Raw genomic sequence first — 26652 nt, 5'->3', positions numbered from 1 at the left:
ACTTGCCACAGTTTGTTATGATCCACACAATCAAAGGCTTTAGCATAATCAATGAAGCATAAGTAGATGTTTTTCTGGAACTCTCTAGCTTTCTCCATGGTCCAGCGTATGTTGGCAATTTGATCTCTAGTTCCTCTGCCTCTTCGAAATCCTGCCTGTACTTCTGGTAGTTCTCAATCCACATAGTGCTGGAGTCTAGCTTGTAGGATTTTAAGCATAGCTTTACTAGCATGAGAAATGAGTGCAATGGTGCGATAGTTTGAACATTCTGTGGCACTGCCTTTCTTTGGAATTGGAATGTAAACTGATCTTTTCCAATCCTGTGGCCACTGTTGAGTTTTCCAAATTTGCTGGCAAATTGAGTGTAGCACTTTTACTGCATCGTCTTTTAAGATTTTGAATAGCTCAGCTGGAATACTGTCACCTCCACTTGTTGCTGCTCAGCTTTTCTAAGGCCCACTTCACTACACATTCTAGGATGTCTGGCTCAAGGTCAGTGACCACCTCATTGTGATTATCAGGGATGTTAAGCTCATTCTTGTATTGTTCTTCTGTGTAATTTTGCCACCTCTTCTTAATCTCTTCTGCCTCTGTTAGGTCCCTGCCATTTTGGTCCTTTATCATGCCCATTTTTGCATGAAACGTTCCCTTCATCTCTCCAATTTTCTTGAAAAGATCTCTGGTCCTCCCTATTCTATTGTTTTCTTCTATTTCTTTGCACTGTTCATTTAAGGAGGCATTCTTATCTCTTCTAGCTATTCTCTGGAATTCTGCATTTAATTGGGCATATCTTTCTTTTTCTCCCTTGCCTTTTGCTTCCCTCCTTTCCTCAGCTATTTGCAAAGCTTCCTCAGACAGCCATATTGCTTTGTTGCATTTCTTTTTCTTTGGGATGGTTTTGGTTGCTACCTGTTGTACAATGTTGCGAACCTCTGTCCATAGTTCTTCAGGCACTCTGTCTATCAGATCTAATTCCTTAAATCTATTTGTCACCTCTACTGTATATTCAACAGGGATATGATTTAATTCATACCTGACTGGCCTAGCACTTTTCCCTACTTTCTTCAGTTTAAGCCTAAACTTTGCAACGAGAAGCTCATGGTCTGAGCCACAGTCAGCTCCTGATCTTGTTTTTACTGACTGTATAGAGCTTCTCCACCTTTGGCTGCAGAGCATATAGCCAATCTGATTTCTGTGTTGACCGTCTGGTGATGTCCATGTGTAGAGCCGTCTCTTGGGTGTTGGAAAAGAGTGTTTGCTATGACCATCGTATTCTCTTGACAAAATTCTATCAGCCTGTGCCCTGCTTCATTTTGTACTCCAAGGTCAAACTTGCCTGTTATTCCAGTTATCTTTTGGCTTCCTACTTTAGCATTCCAATCCCCCATGATGATAAGGACATCATTTTTTGGTGTTAGTTCTATAAGGTGCTGTAGGGCTTCATAGAACCGGTCAATTTCATCTTCTTCAGCACCAGTGGTTGGGGCATAGACTTGGACTACTGTGATATTGAATGGTTTGCCTTGGATTCGAACTGAGATCATTCTGTCATTTTGAGGATTGTATCCCAGTATTGCTTTTCCTACTCTTTTATTGACTATGAAGGCTACTCCATTTCTTCTGAGGGATTCTTGCCCGCAGTAGTAAACCTGATGGTCATCTGAATTAAATTCACCCATTCCTGTCCATTTTAGTTCGCTGATACCTAAGATGTCGATGTTCAGTCTTGTCATCTCTTGTTTGACCACGTCCAGCTTTCCTTGATTCATGGATCTTACATTCCAGGTTCCTATGGAGAAAAAATCTTTACAGCATCGGACTTTCCTTTCACCACCAGACACATCCACAGCTGAGCGTCCTTTTGGCTTTGGCCCAGTCGCTTCATTCTTTCTGGCGCTACTAGTACTAGCCCTCTGCTCTTCCCCAGTAGCATATTGGACGCCTTTCAACCTGAGGGGCTCATCTTCCAGCATCATATCGTTTTGCCCTTTGGTACTGTCCGTAGGGTTTTCATGGCAAAGATACTGGAGTGGGTTGCCATTTCCTTCTCCAGTGGATCACATTTTGTCAGAACTCTCTGCTATGACCTTTCCGTCTTGGGTGGCCCTGCATGGCATAGCTCATAGCTTTATTGCAAGCCCCTTCGCCACGACAAGGCAGTAATCCATGAAGGGGAGATGGTAAATATATATATTTAAATACAGTCCAGAACAGATGGGAGCTCAGACAAAAGAAAATTCCCTCACGCGAAATAATTACATCCCTAAGTATAGATTAGCATGTGAAAAGTACAGCCAGAGAAATACTGTCCTTCCTCAGATAACTAAATTTTCCACTTGCAGAGTGATTTATTCCTTTTTTTTTTAAATGGAGTCGTATTCAGTCAAGGGACCTTTATTTGAAACAAAAGAAATATAATACAATCTCTCTCACGCTAAAATTTCTAAAACAAAGCACACCATCTCCACCAACAAGGCAACAGCTGCACATTTCTACAAACTTTTTGAAAGAATGGCAAATCCTACTGATTGGCAATCCAGTGGGAGTGCCTTAAAGCAGGGATCCCCAACCCCCGGTCCATGGACTGCTACCGGGCCGCAGCATGCCAGCAACCAGGCCACACAAACAAGCAAAGCCTCATCTGCAAGATGCAGGCAGCACATAAAACCTCGCACCCTCCAATCTGCGGAGAAACTTCTCTCCATGGAACCAGTCCCTGGTGGCCAAAAGGTTGGGGACCTCTGCCTTAAAGAGACAAGAGAGCTAATATGCAGAAAACTGTCCTGCAAGTTACACAATCAATTGAAACCACAACGTACCCAAAGGAAGGAGGTGTCAAAAAAGTCAACATGACAGCCACAAATCCTACCTCATCCCCGTTCTCACCTTGAAATCCTGGTCTTTTTACAGGTTCCTCAACAGGCTCAATGGAGACTCTATCATTGGCTGCCAACACAAAGGAAGGGTGTTTAGATTTATTTTCACTTTTTATTTTCCATCTTAAAATTTAGGAATTAGCCATATGGCACCTGCATGCAGTTAAGGTACCCGTGGTACCACCAGACTGTGTCCGACACTGATTATGTTTTCAAACATTAGAAAGGGGTGAAAAGATTACAAAATCACCAAATCATAGGAAATTTAAGTGCTGGTTTAAGGTTTTAAATAAGAACAGGATCATTTTTGTGTAAATTGATAGAAAATGCCGAATTTTTTATGAGGTTTTGGTGGGCTCACCTCAGATTATAATCTTTTCACCTGAAATTGCACCAGTGTGAGGTTGCCAAATTCTTGCAACACTTGGCATTTTGAAGATTGATTATGTGCCATCAAGTCATTGTTGACTCTTAGCGACCACATATTTTCTCCATCGGCAATTTGAGGCACTCTTGATAAGTTTATTCTATCTATGTATCTACTTAGCTGCCTACTTGGTGTACAAGGCCACAAAGGCTGCCCACTCGTGCTGAACGCTTCTTCGAGAACTATATATTTTTAAAGCAGAAAATGATGTTACAGAGTTAGTTTTGTCTAGTGCAGGGATCTCAAACTGCTGGCCCGCGGGCCCAACGCATCATCTGGAAGCCGCGCCCACCTCATTGCCGGCAATGGCAAAACTCTTCCGATAAGTTGCACGACATCCCGTGACGTCGCGAGTTTGAAATGTCTGGTCTAGTGCTTAAAGCACCAGCTAGAAAGTGGGTGACAGTAAGTTCAAGTACTGCCTTAGCTATGAAAATCAGCTGGGTGACCCTGGCTCAGTCATTCTCTCTTAGCCCAACCCACCTCACAGGGTTGCTGTTGTGGGGAAAATAGGAGGAGAAAGGTATGTTTACCACCTTGAGTTATTGGTAAAAATAATAATGGTGGAATATAAATCAATCAATAAAAATAAATATTAAATGATCTTCAATGCTTGGACAAAACTCTTTTGTTTCTTTTTGGCTTTGCATTTGATAAAAAAAAAACAATATAGCCTTGTGGGTGGCTGTAATTCTTTATTGAAGCTTTAATGTAGTGATAACAGTCAGCATTTCTTGTATCTTGTTTTCTTTTGTTACCACCTTTGGATTCAAAGGTGAAAAGGTGCTTTGGTGCATGCAGGGAGCCCTGCATGGTGCTAATATACATGCCATGCATTATATATCATGCACATATAATCACATGGGTTCCAGTGCCAATCTAGGCTAATATTTCATGCTTATGAGGGAAAGGACTCTAATGAACAAAAATGTAGGCCATAATAAACTTGCCTATTTTTCAGTTGATTTCTTGATTCTCTTGATTTCTTCAAAGACAATAACCAACTGCTAGGAACCCACATCCTTACCTATTGCTCCTGAGCTATCTGAAGTCATCTCTTTCATTCCTTCTGTAAGAAGTTCTGGCCTAAAAGACAATATCAGAGAAATAATGCATTAAAATCAGTGGTTTTTACATTGGCTAGCAGCAGCAGCAGCTTTCTGGGTTTACAGAAAGAATATTTCTCAGTTCTACCTGGGCATTTAAGGGACAGAAGCTGAAGCCTCTGAAAAGACTTTACTATTTTGCCCTCCTATTAAAAGTGTTATTCCATCAGATTATCACTTCTACTGGCTTGTCATTGTCTCTAGCAGAATGGAGAAGTCCTTTTTTTTTAGACCAAGATCTGTACAAGATTGTAACCCAAAAGGTCATTAAATAACTCACAGGCAGCTAAATTTAAGTCATCTTTAAATCTAATCCAAATTAAATGTAATCAATTAAATAGGCTGAATTTACTTTCCATAAATTTCATATCTTTTCTTTTCCTTCCGTCTCACTGAAAATTAATATTTGGTAGCAATTTTAAAGGGACCTTCTGTCAGGTACATCTAAGAGAATCCATGGAGACAAAATTCTGCTGTCAGAAACAGGCAATATTATAAGATTAAGATTTTTACTTAGGGAGAAAAATACTGAATAATCTCAAGGCTTGGGCTTAGAAGATTTTTCCTGCTGCAGATTTTTCAGGCAGTGCACAACAGACATTTTCATGCTGTTATGAACTCTGGCAAATATAACATACCGTAGTTTCAGAAACTATACATTTGAAACTCCAGAATTTTGGGGCTGGTAGAATATCTTCCTGTCCAAAGTGGAAAATATATATTGCCTTATACTAAATCAAAATGCAAACCTTTCTGGTTTATACTTATTTCAGCACCTAAAACAGAAAATTCTGCACACATTCATTCTTATGTTCAACAATAAAAATACAGTAATAATGGAGAGTAAGCAGCAAACAATTTGCGAATATTCTATACCAATGAAATCTTGCCATTGAAGAGGCTATTTTATTCTGTCTCTCAAATAAAGCCAAAGCTATTAGATTTTTAAAAGATCACACTGAATTATTAACTTCCAGCAAGTATGTCTGGGGATATTAGTTGCAAGACGACCATGATATCATGCTCTCATGCTGCAAAAAAAATAATAATTTAAAAAGCGGCGGGGGGGGGGAAGACAAAGAGAAAAATCAATTCTGGCAACATTCACCTTACCTCTTGATAACAAACCGAATTCTGCTGCTTGCTTGAAGAATCTTCTTTAGCTTTGCAATCCCAAAACAGTTGGGCCGTCTGAGTAGGATGCCATCAGGCAAGCCCACCACAAAAAGGTCTTCTGGGTACATCAAGAATTTGGAATACGGGACTTTGACAGGCTCAGAAATTCCTATGGCTTTTGCTGCAGAGGCAAGCATGTCACTTCAGAAAGGAACATTCCCATGGTCTCCGTTAAAGAAAAGTCAAAGTGGAACTGGGGAAGGAATCTGCTTTGGAATGAACTGCTAAAAGTAGAGGTCCATTGCTTAGGAGCTCTCCTAGATTTATGTCCATGACCAGAGGATCAAACCATGTCACTGATCTCTCCACACTAAGGAATCATTATCAGGAAAGAATTTGGTCAGTTGATGAAGATCTGCATCCCTCTCTCCCATCTTCCATTCAAAATCTGACTTGCTAACTGAACAAACATGTCTGACTTACAGTTCTTGGCATCCCACTCCACTAGCCATGCTGGCTGGGGTGACTAAGGAGTCTGGAAATATAGTTTAGCAACATCAGCACCATCTGCAGATGTAGACTATGAAAGGAGTCCAGTGAATTTCACAGCTCATCAATGTGCCAGTGGTTGCCAATTCCAGTTTCCTTGAGACAGTTTCTTAGATCCTGCTTGTAATGATCTATCCAGAGGGCCATTAAAATCAGAGCACATGGAGGGGGAATTCAAATTTTGTGCCTAACCCCTGTGCTTTTTGTATCTTGGTGAAGTGGTTGTGGAGAGGAATATACCTGAAAGTTGTCACAAGGAAAATGGGAGTAGATTTGTTTTCCCTAGCAACTGAGGGTAAGATAACAACCAATGGGTGAAAACTTTACAGAGAGGTGTCCAAACCTGAATTAAGGAGGAATTTCCTGACTGGGAGAATTATTAAGCAATGAAACAGATTGCATCCAGGTGTTGTGGGGGCTCCATCACTGGAAATTCTCACGAAAAGACTGGGCAGCCCTTTGTTTGGGATGATCTGAGGACTCCTGCACAGGGCGAGAGGTTGGCCTAGAACAGTGTTTCTCAACCTTGGCAAGCGTACGCTGTATGGACTTCGACTCCCAGAATAGGTTGGCTGGGAAATTCTGGGAGTCCAAGTCCATACAGCTTAAACTTGCCAAAGTTGAGAAACACTGGCCTAGAAGATGTCTAAGATCCCTTCCAACCATATGATTCTAAAAGACGAATTCCATAATCTTTTTAATGAGTCCTAAGATTGGGAGGGAGCCATTAACTCTATTGAGTCCAATCTCCTCATGCAGTGCAGGACAGGACAATCAGTCAACTATCCTTTGCTATCCAGTAAAAGAAAACTTTCGAGCAATAAACTCTAGTAATAAGAATTTCAGAATGACAGGTAATTGAACCCACGTCGGTTGTGGTGGGGATAGGATTCTTAACTTGAAAAAAAAAGTCAAATAACTCACCATATCTTGCATTAAATAAAATTTCTACTTGTTTTCTCAAGTGACTTAAAACGTCATTGACACCATCTGGAAGACAAAAATAACAAGTGCAGCAACGGCAAGAAAAGAAACACTCATACAGAGGATGAAAGTATATATGCGACCATATATAGGGCAGCTCATAAATAATGCGTGTTTAGTAACACTGGAAGAAAAAAAAACCAGAAGATCAAAGCAGCAGAAAATCCCAACAGTCAAACCAAGAAACTTTATAAGGTCTGGAAAAGAGAGAAAGAAACATAGGGCTGCTTAAGAACGAGCCTTTCTGCGTTCCTACATGAAGCTAATAAATAGGCATCGGTTGGACCAATATATTGATTGGAATTAATTATTTGCTGATTTTGCACTTTTCAGGCAAAGTGCTCAGTAATTCAATTCTATATTAGCATACCATTAAATGCTCTATTTCCCAGAACGGAAAAGTATTTCAGACACGCACCCCTCCCAAAAGAGCTCTTTCATGGATTATTAGTTCATAGTAATCGAGGGGCTTTTGTATTCAAATGACTATATGAGCTGCAGTGCTGAGAGTACTGTAGTGTACATTCCCCAAAGGGTCATCCATTACTGGCAGGTCATAGATAGGAAATCAGATGAAACAGGACCCCTTGGAGAATGAAATGGCAACCCACTCCATTATTCTGTTAGAATAACCCGAAATGGGCATTAAGAATCAGGATATGGTCAATGTGATACTGGAAATACCCATCAGGGTAAAAGATATTCAACAAATTATTATGGAACAATAGCGGGTGACCTCAGCTATCGTGGTGCTCATGAGGTGGCTAGCTGATGTGTCCAGTGGCAAAACTGAACCTAATTCTGGAAAGATATATAAACACACACACACACACACACACACACACACACACACACACACACAAACACCACTGCTATGTGGAATGTCAGGAGCCATAAACCAAAGCAAACGTGAATGTCAAACTGAAATGGACTGGAATGTAGTTCTCATCAGAGGAACATCAGATCTTCTTCTGCGTGAGGAAAACCATTGAAGATATGGAGTAACTATCATTATTAATAAAAGGATGTCAAAATCAAATGACAGAATGATATCAATATCATGTCGAGGGCGAGCCAAATAACTTTATGGTTATCCAAGACCATGATCCAAAGGAAATAGAAGGGGAATTGTTATGTTGACTCAAAAGTTAGAAAAAGAGATGTCATACTAATTAAAGAAGGCTAGAATGTTAAAGACAGAAATAAAATACTCCTCGACTTACAAAGGTTCATTTAGTGACCAAAGTTACAACAGTACTGAAAAAAGTGACTTATGATCATTTTTCACACTTACAACTGTGGCAGCATCCCTACTGTCATGTGATCAAAATTTAGACACTTAGCAACTGACATGTACTTATGACGGTTGCAGTGTCTCAGGGGTCAGGTGACCCTCCAACAAGAAAGTCAATGGGGAAGTCAGATTCACTTAACAACGGTGTTACTAATTTAACTGTGACAAGAGAGGGTGTAAAATGGGGCAAAACTCACTTAATTGTCTCACTTAGCAACAGAAACTTTAAGCTCAATTGTGGTCATAGATTGAAGACTACCTGCAGCTTCTGGAATAATGTGAAAAGTTGGCTTCAGTTTACAAAAGAAAGCCCAATGGAATATTTATAGTAAATTCAATGTTATAGTAAATAACTTCTTTCTTCAAAATAACAAAATGTCCCTACATATGAAGATTACTGGATGGAAATCAAATGGATTATATACATTGCAAACAAAGTTGCAGAAACTCCCTACACCAAGCAACACCATGACTTGATTCTGGTTTAGATCACCAACTCCTCCTTTAAAAAAAATCACAATAAAAGAAAACAGAGATCCACAGCAGAGACGTTTGCAGTTATTTACACCTGTGTTGAATTTTGAGTCTTCAGAATAATCTCCTTTTCAAATAGATCCCCAGCTGTTCACAGGTAATTAAGGGAAATCAATAGAAGAATATATTTTAAGAAGAATTTAAAAACAAACTCAACCAAAGAGAGAGATATATACATACAAGGAGAGATTTTTGGCTATCTGCTGCTGAAGTTGGGTAGTATGAATTTTGAGATTTTTAAAAGCTAAGAAGAGGCCCAAGGGTACAGTTATTGATTTATTAAACATATATGCTGCCCATCTCATTGATAGTGACTTTCCATTCTCCAGCTGTATAAAGAAATCAGCAGGATTTTTTAAAAAGACAAATCCATTCCCCTTTTCATACTAATTTCTCAGACACAAAAGAGATTCACTGAAGTTGCAGGTGACTATTTTGGTATTTAAAAACCAGACAAACTCACCTTTGCCTTCCATTTGCTTTTCGTCATGCTGCAAATCAATGCTGGGGCCTTTATCTGAAAATCAGAGAAGGCTGATATTGAGCGGAAAACAAACCCATAATTGTTTTTTTGAGAAAGTACTCTGTTACATTGAAAAGATGCGTATATTATAGTATGGAACTTTAGATGGTTATAAAAAAAAAACTATTTACTATCCCAGGGAACTATTGGTTATTGTCCCCTGCTATGTTCACATAACACACTTATCCTGGTGACTTTTATAGAAGCAGGCTGTCTTAGCTGTGGGAGGCTTTAATCACCCCAAATCAGCAAGAGACCAAGTCTTCAAAACATGTTCTTTCCAGGAAAGTTCTGATTTGTTTTACTAAAAACATTCTCATTCACAGAGTGGACAGCATAGTGTCCAATGTGTCAGATTCTTTTCGCTTCTAATCACTCTTTTTTAAATTACAACTACAGATATTACAATATATAACACTCTTTACATAGTACTAATAAGATGGTGCTTATTCCAAGTCTTACACAAGACTATTCAAACACTTCCTACTGTACGCCATTAAGCCATTCTGAGCTTAAACATCTAACTGCACCACTCTGGAGGAGTATTTACCCATTGGATTACTATGGTTATATTTCTGCAAGCAATTAAATGACATTTGAGGGAAAGAGCCTTTTTAGTGGCAGCATCCATTTGTGTTTTTTTTTTCTTGTATGGTACTAAAATACATGTTTTTCTGGCATCAGAGGACATTTTCATATTTGATTTTGTAGCTGTTTTTTTTTCCAACAGAGAAAAACAGGAGAAGAGAAAGAGGAACCAACAGGCCAAAAACAAACAGGTCTATTCAGAAGAGAGAACTTGCCACAACCGACCCAGTTTCATATCATTTATGGCAGTATGGTTTTTATCATATGCATTCAAAATTATTATTTATTTATTTGTGGTCACAGACCAAAGTACAAGTACAACAAAAGAAAAACATGGGGAAAGTAAAATCATAGACAATTGGACACCAGAAGCTTGGTTGAAGGGAATTGCAACGTTCTCCTCTAACAGTTACAGCTCTTAAAAGAAATTTAGAAACCTGAGAAGTGATGTATGAGGAGCCATCCCCGCCTAGACAATATAAGACTAAATTACTAGCATTGGGACCAGAAGGGTCTATTTCAAGGAAAGACAGTAATTTAGTTCTGCCTGCGTTATACATAGGGCAGTATAAAAAGACATGCTCCACAGTTTCAACCTCAGCCCTATCACAGGGGCATAGACGCTCGCTAATCGGGAGCCTCTTAAATCGCCCGTCGAGTACTGCTGAGGGCAAGACATTGAAATGGGCTAGGGAGAAGACTCTTCTATATTTGGGGATGGTTAGAGTGTAGAAGTATGAAGCCATCCTCAGTCCATAATTATTAGATTGGCTGAAGATCAGAGGGGAGCAGGTTTTGTTAGCTCTGGCTCTTAGATATTGCAAATCTATGTCCACAAGCCGTTGGACTACCCTAGACTGGGCGTCCTTGAGGCCATAATCTCCCAAGGCATCCCCCGTAAAACCTAGCAAGTGGAGTTTCTTCGTCAGCTCCCTCTCCCAATGAGAGATATGAGGGTCAGCAAACACCAGGGAGAGGTAGCTTACCAGGGACTGCCGAAAAGAGTGCCCGACACCACCACATTCAAAATTCAATATACGAATAGCTTTGACAATGAATGTCTGAAGAAAGGAGAAAGGTAGATACAAATTCACCCAATCAAAAAAAAAGAAAGAAATTGAAGATAGATTTATCTTTGAATTAGAAAATGGTTGTTTTCATCTAAGCTCACAGCTGTTTCTAGCCTATCTTTTGTTTTAATTTATTTATAGCCAAATCCTAGACTCCAGAATTGTTAACATTTGGGAAAGACCTGGAAATCAACTACATTAACCCAACCTGCTGCTTAAGGGAGAATTTACAATCTAGCATGCATTTATAACCCAAGTCATCAGGTTAACCCACAATTTCAGTTTATTCATTGGACACAGCATGTTATATGACACAGCAACTGTTTTTTGTTTAGCACAAAGTTATCAAATCTATTTCTTATCCTATTAAAAGTTCTTCAAATCAGGCCTTGCCTCAAACTTCTCTTCTTCAAACTAAACCAACCAACTCCTTCAATTATAATATTCACTCTGGAATTTAAACCACATTGTTTCATTAGGCGTGTTCTCATGTAACTTATACACGAAGCCTGAATAAGTTAGTCAGTTCTTTATCACAGTCACAGATCAGAATTCTGCAGAACTTTAATCCAGGAGTGGGCAATTTTATGACCTGTGGACTTCAATTCCCAGAATTCCTGATTCCGCATGGCTCTGCATGGAGAATATTTAATTTAATTTAATTTAATTTAATAATATTTCTATACCGCCCTTCTCCCTGAGGACTCAGGGCAGTTCACAGGGCAAGAGTAAAATACAAAATACAAATATTAAAAAGAAATTAAATGATTGCCCAATTTTAAAACAATTGATATACAATTATAAAACCCCAAAGATAAAATTAAGAATACAAAAAATAAAAAACCCCACCAATCCCCATCAGGCTAGGCCGGCTTGTACAAACAAAAACGTCTTGAGATCGCGACGAAAGGAGCGAAGATCGGGCGCCATCCGGAGCTCTACCGGTAACTGATTCCACAGCTCTGGAGCGCCCACAGAGAAGGATCTCCCCCTGGGGGCCACCAATCGACATTCTCTGATCGGTGGCACCCTGAGGAGGCCCTCTCTGTGGGAACACACAGGGCGCAGGGAGCTCGATGCCGGCAGCATTTGTAGCTCAGAGCTGAAATGAAGGGTCCTTGTGCAGCACTGATGAAGTTACTTAGAATGAAACATCTGCAAGAAAACAACTAAGCTCAGAAAGCACCAAGGAATCCCCTAAAGTGATCTCACACTGCAGTAAAAGTGTCAAAGGAGACTAGATATGACGAGAAACTATTAAGCACCAAGTTAAGGTCAAATTCCCAGCTTATAATGCCACTACGAGCTGTTGCCAGGAGATCCTAGAAAATTCTCTTTTCTTAATTTGGAGGCATCTACAGTATACTGTTTTTTCAGCAAATTTCTGTATAGAATGCAAAGCTGGATCTATTTTGAGTTGCCTAACTAGTTCTTTCCTAACTTCTTGGCATTCGGAATCAAATGAAGGCTGAGTGGGCTAAGTCTTGCTCTCAGCTTTTGCTTTTTTATTTGACCCCAGGTTTGGCTTAGGAAGCTTAAACAAGTTTGTTATATTATTGTAAGATGCCATTTCTAGGCCTACCTTCAGCTATTGTAGAAAATATCTGCAAAGCTGTATCAGGAAAGAATAATTCACTTGTCTCTTCTCACTGTGATATCCATTTAGGACTGCCTAGCCTTGAATCTGGTTTCTCAGTAACTGCAGGGTTTAATTCACAGAAGAAATTATCAAATACTTTAATTACTACAATGCCATGAAAATGATCACTTCAGGTCAGCTACTTATATAACATTTCTGTACAAAGGGGACTAGATTCCTTGAGTGTCTATGGAGATTCTCAATCATCCAGGTCATGGTTGTCCCAAAGATGCTTTTTCCAAAAGGCAACTGGACTTTCTTGGGTTTTTCCTTTGAAAACATTTCACTTCTCATCCAAGAAGCTTCTTCAGTTCCAATGTCTAGAGCACAGGTCGGCAACCTGCGGCTCCGGAGCCGCATGCGGCTCTTTGAGCCGTGTCTTGCGGCTCCCAGCCGCCCGGTGCGCGCGCACCTCTTCCAACGGGCAGTGGTGCGCGCGCACCTCTCCAAATGGAGAGTGGCACCGCCCGTTTGGAGAGGTGCACGCGCACCTCCCCGAATGGGCGGAGGTGCGCGCGCACCTCCCCAAACCTTTGGAGAGGTGCGCGCGTACCTCCGCGCGAATGGGCAGCAGTGTCGCTCTTTGAGGAAGCTGCTGCGGCCCGTCTGCGAAGCTGCCGCTTTCGGCAGCTTCGCAGACGGGCCGCGGCAGCTTCCTCAAAGAGCGGCGCCCCTGCCCATTCCGAGAGGTGAACGCGCACCTCTCGGAATGACCGGAGGTGCGCGCGTACCTCCGCGCGAATGGGCAGCAGTGTCGCTCTTTGAGGAAGCTGCTGCGGCCCGTCTGCGAAGCTGCCGCTTTCGGCAGCTTCGCAGACGGGCCGCGGCAGCTTCCTCAAAGAGCGGCGCCCCTGCCCATTCCGAGAGGTGAACGCGCACCTCTCGGAACGACCGGAGGTGCGCGCGTACCTCCGCGCGAATGGGCAGCGGTGCCGCTCTTTCAGGAAGCTGCCGCGGCCCGTCTGTGAAGCTGCCGAAAGCGGCAGCTTAGCAGACGGGCCGCGGCAGCTTCCTCAAAGAGCGGCGCCCCTGCCCATTCCGAGAGGTGCGCGCGCACCTCTCCGAACGACCGGAGTTGCGCGCGCACCTCCACAAACCTTTGGGGAGGTGCGCGCGTACCTCCGCGCGAACGGGCAGCGGTGCCGCTCTTTGAGGAAGCTGTCGGCAACCTAAAAAAGAAAAAGAGCCACTGGGAACCGGTTCCATCACAAATTAAAAAAAGAGGGAGCCGCGTGCGTGTGTCCATGCACGCGCATGCGCAAAAAGGTTTTTTGCGCATGCGCGGATGCACGCGGCTGCCATTTTTTTAAAAATGAGATGGAACCGGTTCCCGGTTGCCCGACGGCGACGGCCCGTCTGCAAAGCTGCCGCTTTCGGCAGCTTTGCAGACGGGCCGCGGCAGCTTCCTGAAAGAGCGGCACCGCTGCCCATTCGCGCGGAGGTACGCGTGCACCTCCGGTCGTTCGGAGAGTTGCGCGCGCACCTCTCGGAATGGGCAGGGGCGCCGCTCTTTGAGGAAGCTGCCGCGGCCCGTCTGCGAAGCTGCCGAAAGCGGCAGCTTTGCAGACGGGCCGCGGCAGCTTCCTCAAAGAGCGGCACCGCTGCCCATTCACGCGGAGGTACGCGCGCACCTCCGGTCGTTCGGAGAGGTGCGCGCGCACCTCTCGGAATGGGCAGGGGCGCCACTCTTTGAGGAAGCTGCCACGGCCCGTCTGCAAAGCTGCCGAAAGCGGCAGCTTTGCAGACGGGCCGTCGCCGTCGGGCAACCGGGAACCGGTTCCATCTCATTTTTAAAAAAATGGCAGCCGCGTGCATCCGCGCATGCGCAAAAAACCTTTTTGCGCATGCGCGTGCATGGACACACGCACGCGGCTCCCTCTTTTTTTAATTTGTGATGGAACCGGTTCCCAGTGGCTCTTTTTCTTTTTTAGGTTGCCGACCCCTGGTCTAGAGATTCCTTGAGATTATAGTACAGTCAAGCAGGAATTTCATCGCACAAGCGTAGTGTGAAAATTCAGCGGGATAATTGCTGCTGATCCTCCATTCAGTGGACATAAATTCAACCTGTTACAAGTAGTCCTCAACTTACAACCATTCACTTAGTCGCCATTTAAAGTTACAATGGCAATTTTAAAAAGTGACATGACCATTTTTCACATTTACGACCACTGTAGCATCCCTTTATGGTCCCCTATTTTGTCCTTTGATAGCTGAGTGAGTAAAGGGAAAGATGTATTTGAATGAGGAGGATGCTGATAGAAAGGTCTTCTCATCTGACTCCCCCCTTGCATTGAAGTCACCATAAGAATAAGCTTTCATTTATCATGAAGCAGGTGGCCTTTCGCTCTTCCTCTGATAGGCTACATAGAAAATGTCCTTTCAGACTGAAAGGTGAAATACTAATTAAATAACAGAAAGAACAATTATGGCCCTAAGCCAAATCCCTTAACTGCCTGGCAGCATTACAGGGCTCAGCAAAAATAACTCAAAAGAGAATGTGAGAATTCAAAAGCTAACATACTCTTTCGTGTTATTTTGATTCATCACCCAGCTTTTGGATCAAATGAATATCTTTCTTTCATCGGAGTCCCTGAAAATGCCACGACCCAATTGCATGTCGAAACTTCTGATGACAAGATGTCTTCCCGTGTAACAGCAAGCCAAAGTGTTACAGTTGGTGCTTATCACCACTTCTCCAAGTGCAAGTCTTCAGAGATGTCATTTATTCGGGATGACAAGTGGCAACTTGTGGCAAAGAGTGGCAAACAATTGGCAGTGATCCCAGAGGGCAGGATCTCTTAATGAGATGGAGGAGACGTAGCAATCTAGTGCCAGCTTTTATGTAGGTTGGTGATTCAGCTCTGGCCCAAAGGACCGAACCACTTGAGGCAGCAGGTCTCATTTAAAACCTGTAGCATCACTGGTATTTAGATCACTGCTGGGACAGGAAGAATTCCAGAAGGCTCACATGTTGCTTGGAAGCTGCCTCTTAGCCCTTCAAGATAGATATTCCATCCCGAACAAGATGCTTAAATGGAACTGCTTATTTATTTTAGATTTTTTAACACCCACCTTTTTATTATTGTTATAAATAACATAAGGCGGCAAACATATCTAATACTTCTTCCTCCTTCTATTTTCCCCACAACAACTCTGTGAAGTAGGTTGGACTGAGAAAGAGTAACTGGGTCCAAAATCACCCAGATGGCTTTCATGTCTAAGGCAGGACTAGAACTCAGTCTTCTAGTTTCTAGAATGGTGCCTTGAACCACTAGACCACGGGTCGACAACCCGCGGCTCCGGAGCCGCATGCGGCTCTTTGAGCTGTCTCCTGCGGCTCCCAGCCGCCCAGTGCACGCGCACGTCTTCGAACGGGCAGTGGTGCGCGCGCACCTCTCCAAATGAAGAGTGGCACCGCCCGTTCCGAGAGGTGCACGCACACCTTTCCGAAGGGCGGAGGTGCGCCTCTCCAAGCCGCCGCCGTCCCGTCTGGAGACCTGCCGCGTTCGTCAAACATTGACGAACACAGCAGCTGTGCAAACGGGATGGCGGCGGTTTGGAGAGTGCGCGCGCACTCGCCAAACCGCCGCCATCCCGTCCGAAGACCTGCCGCATTCGTCAAACATTGATGAACACGGCAGCTGTGCAAACGGGATGGCGGCGGTTTGGAGAGTGCGCGCGCACCTCTCCCAAGCCGCCGCCGTCCGGAGACCTGCCAACATTTGGGGAGGTTTGGGGAGGTGCGCGCGCACCTATGGTCGTTCGGAGAGGTGCGCGCGCACCTCTCGGAATGGGTAGCGGCGGCGCTTTTTGCGAAAGCTGCTGCGGCCCGTCTGCAAAGCTGCCGCTTTCGGCAGCTTTGCAGACCGGCTGCGGCAGCTTTCCCAAGAAGCGGGGCCGCTGCCCGTTCGCGCGGAGGTACGGAGACCTGCCGACGTTTGGGGAGGTTTGGGGAGGTGCGCGCGCACCTACGGTCGTTCGGAGAGGTGCGCGCGCACCTCTCAGAATGGGTAGCGGCGCCGCTTCTTGCGAAAGCTGCTGCGGCCCGTCTGCAAAGCTGCCGCTTTCGGCAGCTTTGCAGACGGGCCATCGCCGTCGCGCAACCGGGAACCAGTTCCATCACACATTAAAAAAAAGGCAACTGCGTGCGTCCGCGCATGCGCAAGAAAAATTCGTTTTGTGCATGCGCAAAACATTTTTTGCGCATGCGCGTGCATGGACACACGCACATTGCTCCCACTTTTTTTTATGTGTGATGGAACCAGTTCCCAGTGGCTCTTTTCCTTTTTCGGGTTGCCGACCCCTGCACTAGACCAAACTAGCTTATCTAGTCTGGTCGACCAGACTAGTTTCAGAACGACCAGCGGTTGCCAAGGCAGGGCCCCTCAATATCAAGACACCCGTCAGGACTTGAAGAGGCAATCACAATAAAAGAGGCCAACTTTCTGAAATCTTGCCAAACTTACTTACTCAAATCTTACTCATCTTTTTTGAGAGTACCGTTAACGTTTTACAAAAATCCAGATTTGGTTTGAGGACCAGGCCTGAAAAAAATCGCCAACTCCTGGCCTAGATTTTTTTAGGGCTCAACCTGTCAACCTCTAGTTATTTGGGTGTAGCAAAATCTAAAAGAAGTCAGGATAAGTCTGAAAAGAGAAAGCCCTAGGGAATCTTCTGTTGTGTTATGTACTGACCTGGAACAGTGATCTGAATTATGTCCACTTCATCGGGTTCTATTTTGATGCGTTTAATCCCTCCCAGTTCTCCTGAGGTACCTATCAAGGAAAGCAGAGCAACAGTGAAAATTTGGAACAGAAATAAAAGAGAAAGAGAGAGACAGAGACCCAGAGACAGAGAGCAGGAAGCTTCTTAGACAAATAAAACTATGAAATCTGTAAGAAGAAATGATTCTTTAATATCTTTTTCCCTCTTGTTCACTACTGTGATACTTAAAGCAGTGTAATCAATTAAAATACTACGTTGGGCCATTTATTCTTCTCTCTCAGTTTCCCTTATTGATTTGCAACTTTGTGTAACTTCTTATTTTTAAAACACCTAAAGTAGTTTATAATAAAGGCTGAAGATCTCAGACAGGAGCATTTCCAAGTCCATTGGAGATGCCAAGGATTGAACCTAGATCTTTTCTACAGAAGCATATTTATTTATTGAATAAATTTATATAGCATTGCATCTACTGAAGGGAACTCTGGTACATATGCTCTACCACTGAGTTAATAGCTCTTCTGTACAAAAATAAAGTAAGACTCTAGTCCTCATGGTGCTGAATAAAGGATTTATGTAAACAGGAATGCAGAAGCTGCCTTAGAGTAGGTTGAGATCATAGCAATCAATGGTAACTGCCTGTAGTTCCTGCTAGGAGCCTTACTTACCTCTTTCTGAACATACACAAATTGAATCTGGAACCCCAACCCATATATCAAGTTCAAGAAGGGCAAGGATATATATCAAGGGAAGAAGCTCCTCTCAACTCCTTTAGAATTCTTCTCCATAATAGTCATGAGGATCAGAATCTTTGTTCTAGGCAAACCAATGCTTGGCATTTTTAAAGAGAACCTGAACTTTATGTTATTGGTTATCTACTACCCTAATGAACTTAATACATTTATTAGGTCACATGTTTATAGTTATGTGATTTGTGAGCTCAGCAGCTATTTAAATTGGACAAATAAATAAATAGATAATAGTACATAATTCATTACATTACATCATGAAAACTACGGCAATGCTACATAATTAACTCATTATATTCAAATGCAGACAGTCTCTACTATCTTCTTCTTACCATTACTTGAACAAAGCAGTGATTGCTGGTAAGTTTTACCTGGTTCACAGTCTCCAGACATGGGCCATTTTTCAGACCTAGCAAATGAAAGGAGGGTCAAGCAGGTTTTGTGATTTACAGATTACAGGTAATCAACTTACAACCATTCATTTAGTGACCATTTTTAGTTACAACGGCACTGAAAAAGTAACTTACGACCATTTTTCAAACTTACAACCGTTGCAGCATCCCCATGGTTACGTGATGCTTGGCGATTAGTTCATATTTGTGACAGCTGCAACATCTTGGGGTCATATGATCCCCTTTTGCAAAGTCAATGGGGAAGCCAGTTTCTCTTAACAACCATGTTACTAACTTAACAACCACAATGATTCACTTAAAAACTGTGACAAGAAAGGCTGTAAACTGGGGCAAAACTCTCTTAACAAGTATCTCACTTAGCAACATAAATTATGGTCTCAAATTTGGTCATAAGTTGACCAAATGTTTCAGTGTGTTACATTCTTTGCATTCTTTTTGCATTCTGCATTCTTCTAAGTAACATTTGGATCTGGAATCTGTCAGTCAAATAAAGTATTCAAGGCTGGAAGATGGGAAAATACTTCATCCTATTTATATCAACCCTTTAATCCTTCCTTCACATCCTTCTCAAAAGAATAAAGTCTTCTAAGATAGAAGAATGCTTCCTGTGCTAAACTGCAATGAATCTTAAATATATTACTATAGTACCTTGTCTTTATGCTTGGCAAACTGAGATGTGAAATTGATTTATTTTATGAGAGATCAATAGAACTGACAAGGCAATAAATGTACATAAATATCCCTGTTCAGTGGTTTATGGAATTACGTCTTTCTCTTAACTTAATCATGTCACTGGGCCCTTGTATCAACAAAACAGCTTTCTGGGGGAAAAATGACATTGAAATTTAAGTAATACGGATGAACATTTAGTGTAATTCTTTTCTTGATTTTATCAAGAACAACGCTGCCAAATCTAAGCTGACAATATGACCATTAGATGGCAGCAAAGAGGGGATGGTTGTATCTGCTGCCAACTAGTGACCTGAACATAGAAAAAAACAAAATGGTGACAGAATATCGCTGACAAAGATATTTCTAAGAAACACAGGTATAGGCCAACTAAGAAAGAACACCTTTAATCAAGTAACAAGTATTTGTGGCTTTACAACTCATGCTGTTAATAAAGTCACTGGAATCCCATTCACTTTCCATATAATGGCTTGATACATTTCTTAACACAAAGTATAATCAAAGTATGCAACTCTTGTCCCAATATATCATGATGGCTGCTGGACTATTTGGTTTAAAAAGTAATACAATCATGGAAGAAATTTATAAATATGTATCAGCTATGTTAATTAAAATATAACCAGATGCAGTATTTTATCAGCTACATATCCCAGCAATGATACACCATGGTCTTCATGCTCCACCATTTAAACAAGATAAAAATGACCTTACCTGTGATTACCTTGAGAGGTCCCTGCTAAATCAAGAAATGCCATTCTATGTGGTTCTGGGGAGACTTCCCCAGAGGGGCTTGTTGGCTCAATCTTGGTTGCATCTTTGGTAAATTTATTTCCTGGTAGCATGGGCAGCATAGGGAAAGAAAAAGAAATATATTTTGCTATTGCCCAGTTTAGAAGAAAAAAGAACTATATGGTCTAAAAGACACATCAAGGCCTTTGAAAGTTTTACCCTTTTGGCATCCATCAGCAACAGGAAGAATGGGCGTGGCTGGATAGTCAATCTATCAGAAATGTTTTTGTGGAGGCTGCTTTGAACAAGGGGTAGGACTGGATGATCATTAAGATAGCTTCCAACTCTACAATTCTATGACCCAGCAGATTATTCCAAAGAAATGCCATCCTCCAGAGAAAGGAAGAAAAATGTTCCCCTTCAGAATTTCTTAAAACCAATATCAAGCCTTAGAAAACGTAAAGGACCACACTGGACTCTGATTGCTCTGGGGAAAAAACTATGTAATCACTATGAGTCAACAGTGACTTGACGGCACATAATTAATCAATCAGTGCTAATGTCACAGCATAATCTCATCTCATCCAATTTGCCATTTGGGGAAGATGTTTTCATTATTGGTAGAGCTTATAATGAAAACTGTTCCATAGGCCTTTGGGAGAAAAATTTGGGCATCCACTTCTCATTAAAAGAAAAAGGCCCAAATCCTTTCCGATGGATTTGAAAAGCTTCATCACACTCAAGGGAGGTTCTGAAAATTCCATTTACTTACAGAACTGCTCTATGGAGCAGAAGAATCATATATGGTATTTGGGTCAGAAGATAGAGATGTTAAGATCTCTTACCTGTTCTGCACTAGATAATTTGTTCTTAGCAGAATATCTTCAGTCATTGTTACAATTTTGAATCAAAATAAGTCTTAATTTTTAGTTTTCCCTCACATGACCAAGTGTGGAAGATTTCATATTCATTTCTGACTGAAGATTTCCCTCTTTCGACCTAACCTAACACCAACCTAGTTTGAGAACACCTGTTTTCTACTGTGACCCCATGATGTTGCCATCAACTCGTTCCCAGTCTAGAAGTGAGTCAAGCTTATGTCATTCTTAGAAGTTCCAGTATTAAAATTGCACCTTTTTATTCTAAAAGCATTGAAGAGCAGTCTCTAGGTATGCAAAATCTGTTCCTCTCTGTCACCTGTTACCTTGGAGGGAAATCAGGTGACTGACAATGACTGGGAATAGGGACAATGAAGGCAAGATAGGGTTTGGCAACAGGGGAATCTTTATTCCTTCCAATTTGTTCATCTCAATATTGTTTTCTTCCACTTCAACCATGGGTGGACAGCATTTCAGCTAAGCAATCAATTCTGAAAAACTATGAATAATTTTATTATGCATTTTAATTACTTTACTAAATGAGACAGATTGAGGCCTTGGGTTATAAAGTGGACTGCTTACAACAAACCACAGGTACAGTTAATAGGTTTAACACAATCTTATCCCATTCTCCACATTGAGTCAATTTGCTATGACTCAAACTAAACGGCAAATCACATTTCAGTGTCACATGAAGAATTCTATACTAGTATACGTGACGTGTTGCGACGTATCACAACTTTTTTTGCATTGCCGAAGTTTGGGTGGGTGCGGCAGTTTGACACCCTGCTCTAGTACAGATAGTAGTAGTAACACATCTTTTTTAAATTCAGAGAAAGAAAGAACTGCAAAGTTTCTAGCTGCATTCTGTTTGACAGGATCTTTGGGGGAAATGTCTGACATACCTGTAAAAATTCTTTCATCAAACATCCTGTAGAAGAAGGAGAAATAATTCAGATGCAAAGAAGGGGGAAAATAACAATAAAAAAGCAACTATCTGTAATTACTATGCGGATAAACCTCACCACCCTCCAATCGGCAATTCATGTCACAAACTTACCAAAATGACATAGCCATTTTTATTCTTTCTCACATGGAAAGAGAGCTGAACTTCTTTACGATTATTAGAAAGTGACTTTTAAAATTTATCAAGTCGATAGATAACTAAGATACTGAATCTCATTGCTGATTCCCAGATTTGTGGGACCATAAACTGAGCATGTTTTTCTAATGTAATACAAACTTGTGCTGCCTTTTTGGGTGAACACTGACAAATTCTGAAATGCGCCTCAAGAAAATAAAGTTGGAGAAATGCTAGATCCATTTACAAAGCCTTATTTCCACTGGAATCAGAAGTGTGTGGGAGGATTGTGTGTGTGTGTGTGTAAAAAATCAAAATGGATAGAGATAACACCTTTTTTTGACCTATCCAGGGATACTACTGATTGGAATGGAAGGTCCCAAACTTCCCAGTCCCTTCCAACATCCACTTATGTGAATGCTCAAGCAATGAAGTACCTTTTGATCATGAAGTGGATATTGTGCCTTTCTTCCAAGATCCGCTTGAGTTTGGGGACCCCATAGGTGCAGGGCCTCTTGAAGGGGATTTTGTCTGGAATTCCAATGATTTCTACTGCTTCCGGATCACAGGCAATTTTCCGGTATGGGACAGGGACCATGTGATCCAGCCCCAAGGCTTCAGCTGAACATGGTAGAACATAGAATCTTTAATATAAGAACAGGCAGAAGAATAAGAACATAAGACAAACCCCACTGGATTAGACCAAAGGCCTCTACAATCCAGTCTTCCGTGCCACAAATTTGACCCCTCCATTTCTCTGGAATACCCTCAAACCGGACATCCTCTTGTCCATATTCCCCAGTGACTGAAACTGAGAGATATGTTGGCTGTGTACATTCAGCACGGTTCAGTTGAAAACATAAGTCTCTCTACTTGCTTATTTTTAACCTTGGTTAGTTGTTTATGGCTTAATGTACTGTACAAATCCACTGCTTAATTGAATGATTTGGTGATTTGGATATGCCCAGAAAATGAGATGATTCAAGTTAAGTATGTTATGTAAACCCAATCATTGACTGTCTTCAAACACTGCTTAAGCTATGATTTAATTATTTATTGAATAAACCACAGCAATTTACATATCATGATAAACTAAAATTATTAACAAACTAGAATGGCTAGCTTTACAAACCACATTCCTCCTAAGCCAATCTACAGTGTAAGCTTAGTATTTGCGTATTCCCCAGCTCTGCCTTTGATATCTAAGGTAATATATAATTATAACTTCAGAGGCAGCTGATGATCCATATTGAGGTGAGCCCGGTTTTGCAAACAGGTCTTGACCACTGATGCTGGGATCACAACCACCCAGGATTACTAGGAGTTGGGCAGCATATAAATTTATTAATGATGATGATGACAATGATTATGATGATAATGCATTGGCCCCTTTGAAAACCACCCAACATTAAAAAAAAACTCCAAACAAGTCAGAATCCCATTAAAACAAAGATTTTTAAAAGTGTAATCATTCATGCAGGAGGTCATTGTATAGAATCCACAATCTGCATGTGATTAAGTACTATTTTTCATTTCCAACCCAATCTGCCAGAAATTATGCACTTAAATTTTAAAAGGAAATTGCTAAGAAGAGCAAGGGATTCTCTTGCTAATTTAGATGCAAAACAACATAGATTTGTCAAATAAGCCTTTAACTTTAACTCTTCCAAAGTTGCTTTGCCCAATGTAATCAATGGTTCCCCCACGACATAAATTGCATAAGTATTACCTACTTTGGCCATAGTATTTCATAGATCAATTGATATATCAGAACATTCCAAATTCAAATCACCCTCCCATTTTGGGCTTATCCCAGTTTCTTAGCCTCAGCAATCCAATTTTAAATGTGGGCATAATTGCACTGAACTATGTATTAAGGTCAATGCTTGAGCCTTTGTTGAAAATAGATATTTTTACTGCTGTGTATACCAGTGCACTTTATACAAAGAAACACAAATCACTTGTGCTATCCCAAAGGTATTCTTCCTGTTTATCTTTTAATGTTTAACCCAACATAACCTTTAGAAATGAAAATACCAGAGGAAAAAAGCCAGAGAAGGGGAGGAAGGAGAAGGGATAGGAGGAAGAAATAGAAGTGGAAAAGGGAGGGGGAGGAGGAGGGGGAGGGGGAGGAGGAGGAAGGGGAGGAGGAGGAGGAAGAGGAGAGCTAAGAGAGAAATATTTGCAAAAAATTCACACAATTCAGAAGGTAACCATGAAGATAATCATGATGGATGATGCCATCTTAGTGGCAGAAAGAAAATTGTAGCAATTAGTGTCTTTCCTAAAACTGGCAAGTTACAGATTCAAAAACCCAATTTACCACAGGGTGGGGATAAAAGAACAACTGCAAAGGGGCAACTATCATCATGGTAAAGTTATTTATAGAAGACCAAGCATTCCTTGTTATATTCACATAACAGGGATCCTGTGGTCTTCTGTTTTCTGTTGGAAACCAGCTCCCATCAGCCCCTCCCAGCACTGACCAGGAGTGGCAATCCAAGCAACATCTGGATGGCCGCTGGTTTTCTGCCACAAATATAACTGCATCCCTCATAGATGACATCCTTGCTGTTTTGGCTTCCAAAGGATTTGCCACTGAGAACGGCCAGTTTAGAGATTGATAAAAGCTGACTTTTCAAATGGAGTCCCCACCCCCTCCTGAACTTCCTTAAAAGCTGTATCACCCTCCAAAAAAGGACGTGTTAACACAAGCCATCTATTGCAGTTGCAGCGAGTAGAGGTTTTGTTTAAAAAAGCTCAGGATCCAGAGGAAAAAATTGCCTTAAAATTGCTTTGTAATTATATGCCAGCCACAAGCACCACAGATGATAAACAGGAATTTCACACCCACTCACCATATCGACTGTTAAACAGAATTTGCACACATTCCCTCAGGGTGTTGATATCTTCGGTTTCTTTTATAAAACTGTCCCATTTATCTAGGAAAACAAAAGAAGATTCTGTGCTGCAGAGACCAGAAATCTACTCTCTGTGAAGCAAGGTTTGCCTTCCTACCCCATGGCAGGCGCTTTTCTTTTGCAATGGCTAGATCAGATAGGAACCCTTACTACAAATAGTTTCCAAATCATCACAAAGCAAGGCAGATACAGCAAGCATCATTCAAAATTGTAGGCCTTAATTATCCGTCCAGATACATTTAGTCTGCAGTAGTGTGGGGGATTTTTTTTTTTTTGCATTCATACAGATGTCTCCACGGGTGACTTTTTCAAGGGTAAAAAGATTTAATCTTTTTTCAAGTCAAACTTAACTTCATGAACAACTCCAAGTCCTTTCTCAAACAGCAATATGGAAGTGATCCCAGGGTAGTATACAGCCCTGGGATTTTCTGGTGGTCTTCCATCCAAAGAATAACAAAGCAGCCCAGCCAGGTCACCCAGACACTGCTACCGGCTGTATGCATCATTTTTTGCAAGTGAACTTTACTTTTTTTAAAATTTATACAGGTCACACCCAAGCAGTGGGAGGTCTGTGATGCAAAAATGGGCACTGAGATAATATTAAAGCCATCTGCCCAGGGGAAAGAATTCATATAGAGTACTGAGTCCTTGAGGTTTGAGATCCATCTGAAAGTGAGATCCATCTAAACTGGAGTTGATCACTGACCTAGATATTTCTCAGTTCAGTTCTTTCTCTTCTATCATAAAAGGGGGGGAAAAATCAGTTTCCTGGATTGAGAGAATTTGGGGGATGAGTTGCAGGGGCTGTGCCTCTACCCCATTTCCGTTTATGCAAAACCATGGTAAAGTGATTTGACATTCTGTTGCCTCACACTTCTGCAGGAGGTGGGGCTGACAGAAATCCATCTGCTGTCCTCCAAAATAAGATCGGCCTGGCAGCAACTCTTGTGACGCCAACTTCCTTGACTGATTTGACTTTGTTTTAGTCCCTGTCTTTTTATTCAAGTGAATAGTCTGGGTGGCCTAGGCGCATAATTTTTTTTTGAAGTTCCTGGCAAGCTCAACTGTATGTACTTGTATTATAAAAATATTTACATTCCGCAATTAGACTTGGCATCTATAGAAAAGAGTTAAACTAGAGCTGCGTATTACAAAAAATTTATCATCGCTTTAAAATGTGTTATAAAAGCTTGTAAGAAACTATCTCAAGTCAGAAAAATGAGAAGAAGCCAATGAGAAAAGGGTAAGACACTGGAGTGCTGTCAATTTTGAGCAAACAATATTCCTGTTTTAAATACGATAGGGAAATTAGTGGAACGCACATGTTTAGCTCAAACAACCCGCTAGATTGATCTCCTTGATATTTCTAGTGTAGAAGCAGGAAAACCTCTGGTCTGAAAGCTTGGGAAATCACTGCTAATCAGTGCAAACAATATTGCTCTAGGTAGTGCACAGAGAAACCAAGAGCTCAGTTAATGCTGAGGAGCTTTGGGGTAGAATTAAAGTGAAGATGGGAAGGCATGCTTCCCATATGCTACTGCTTCCATTATCAGCTTTAAAAGCCTCCCCAAACGGGAATAGCAGCAAAAGAATTGGCCCCATGCCTTTTTGTGACCCCATCACTATTGCAGTGACATGATCTGTGAACTGCCAGATACACTGGTGTAGGAGTGGTAGATCAGGTGTGTTTGAATATTAGTACTGATATTAGGAGTGGTAGAACCTGGAGGTGGAGTCAAAAGAGGGATCAGCCTAGAATCTCT

The 26652-nt window shown here is 41.6% G+C and overlaps 1 protein-coding gene across 3 annotated transcripts in view; it reads right to left on the bottom strand.

Annotated features, from left to right (window-relative positions):
* Nucleotides 1-26652, bottom strand: part of GTF2IRD1 (GTF2I repeat domain containing 1) — a 156168-nt gene that overhangs the window by 40594 nt on the left and 88922 nt on the right. For all 3 annotated transcript variants that reach the window (XM_083349393.1, XM_083349394.1, XM_083349395.1), the window contains exons 8-18: nt 24827-24910; nt 22406-22589; nt 21793-21818; nt 19992-20112; nt 18549-18586; nt 17401-17481; nt 9350-9403; nt 6999-7064; nt 5523-5706; nt 4331-4389; nt 2887-2946 (exon numbers count right to left, since the gene is read on the bottom strand). In XM_083349393.1, coding sequence (XP_083205519.1) covers nt 2887-2946; nt 4331-4389; nt 5523-5706; nt 6999-7064; nt 9350-9403; nt 17401-17481; nt 18549-18586; nt 19992-20112; nt 21793-21818; nt 22406-22589; nt 24827-24910 — 957 coding nt within the window. The remainder of the gene's footprint in view (nt 1-2886; nt 2947-4330; nt 4390-5522; nt 5707-6998; nt 7065-9349; nt 9404-17400; nt 17482-18548; nt 18587-19991; nt 20113-21792; nt 21819-22405; nt 22590-24826; nt 24911-26652) is intronic.

The sequence above is a fragment of the Vipera ursinii genome (assembly GCF_947247035.1).
Source record: "Vipera ursinii genome assembly, chromosome: 1".
Taxonomy (NCBI): domain Eukaryota; kingdom Metazoa; phylum Chordata; class Lepidosauria; order Squamata; family Viperidae; genus Vipera; species Vipera ursinii.
This window is presented reverse-complemented; position numbering and strand designations above follow the sequence as displayed.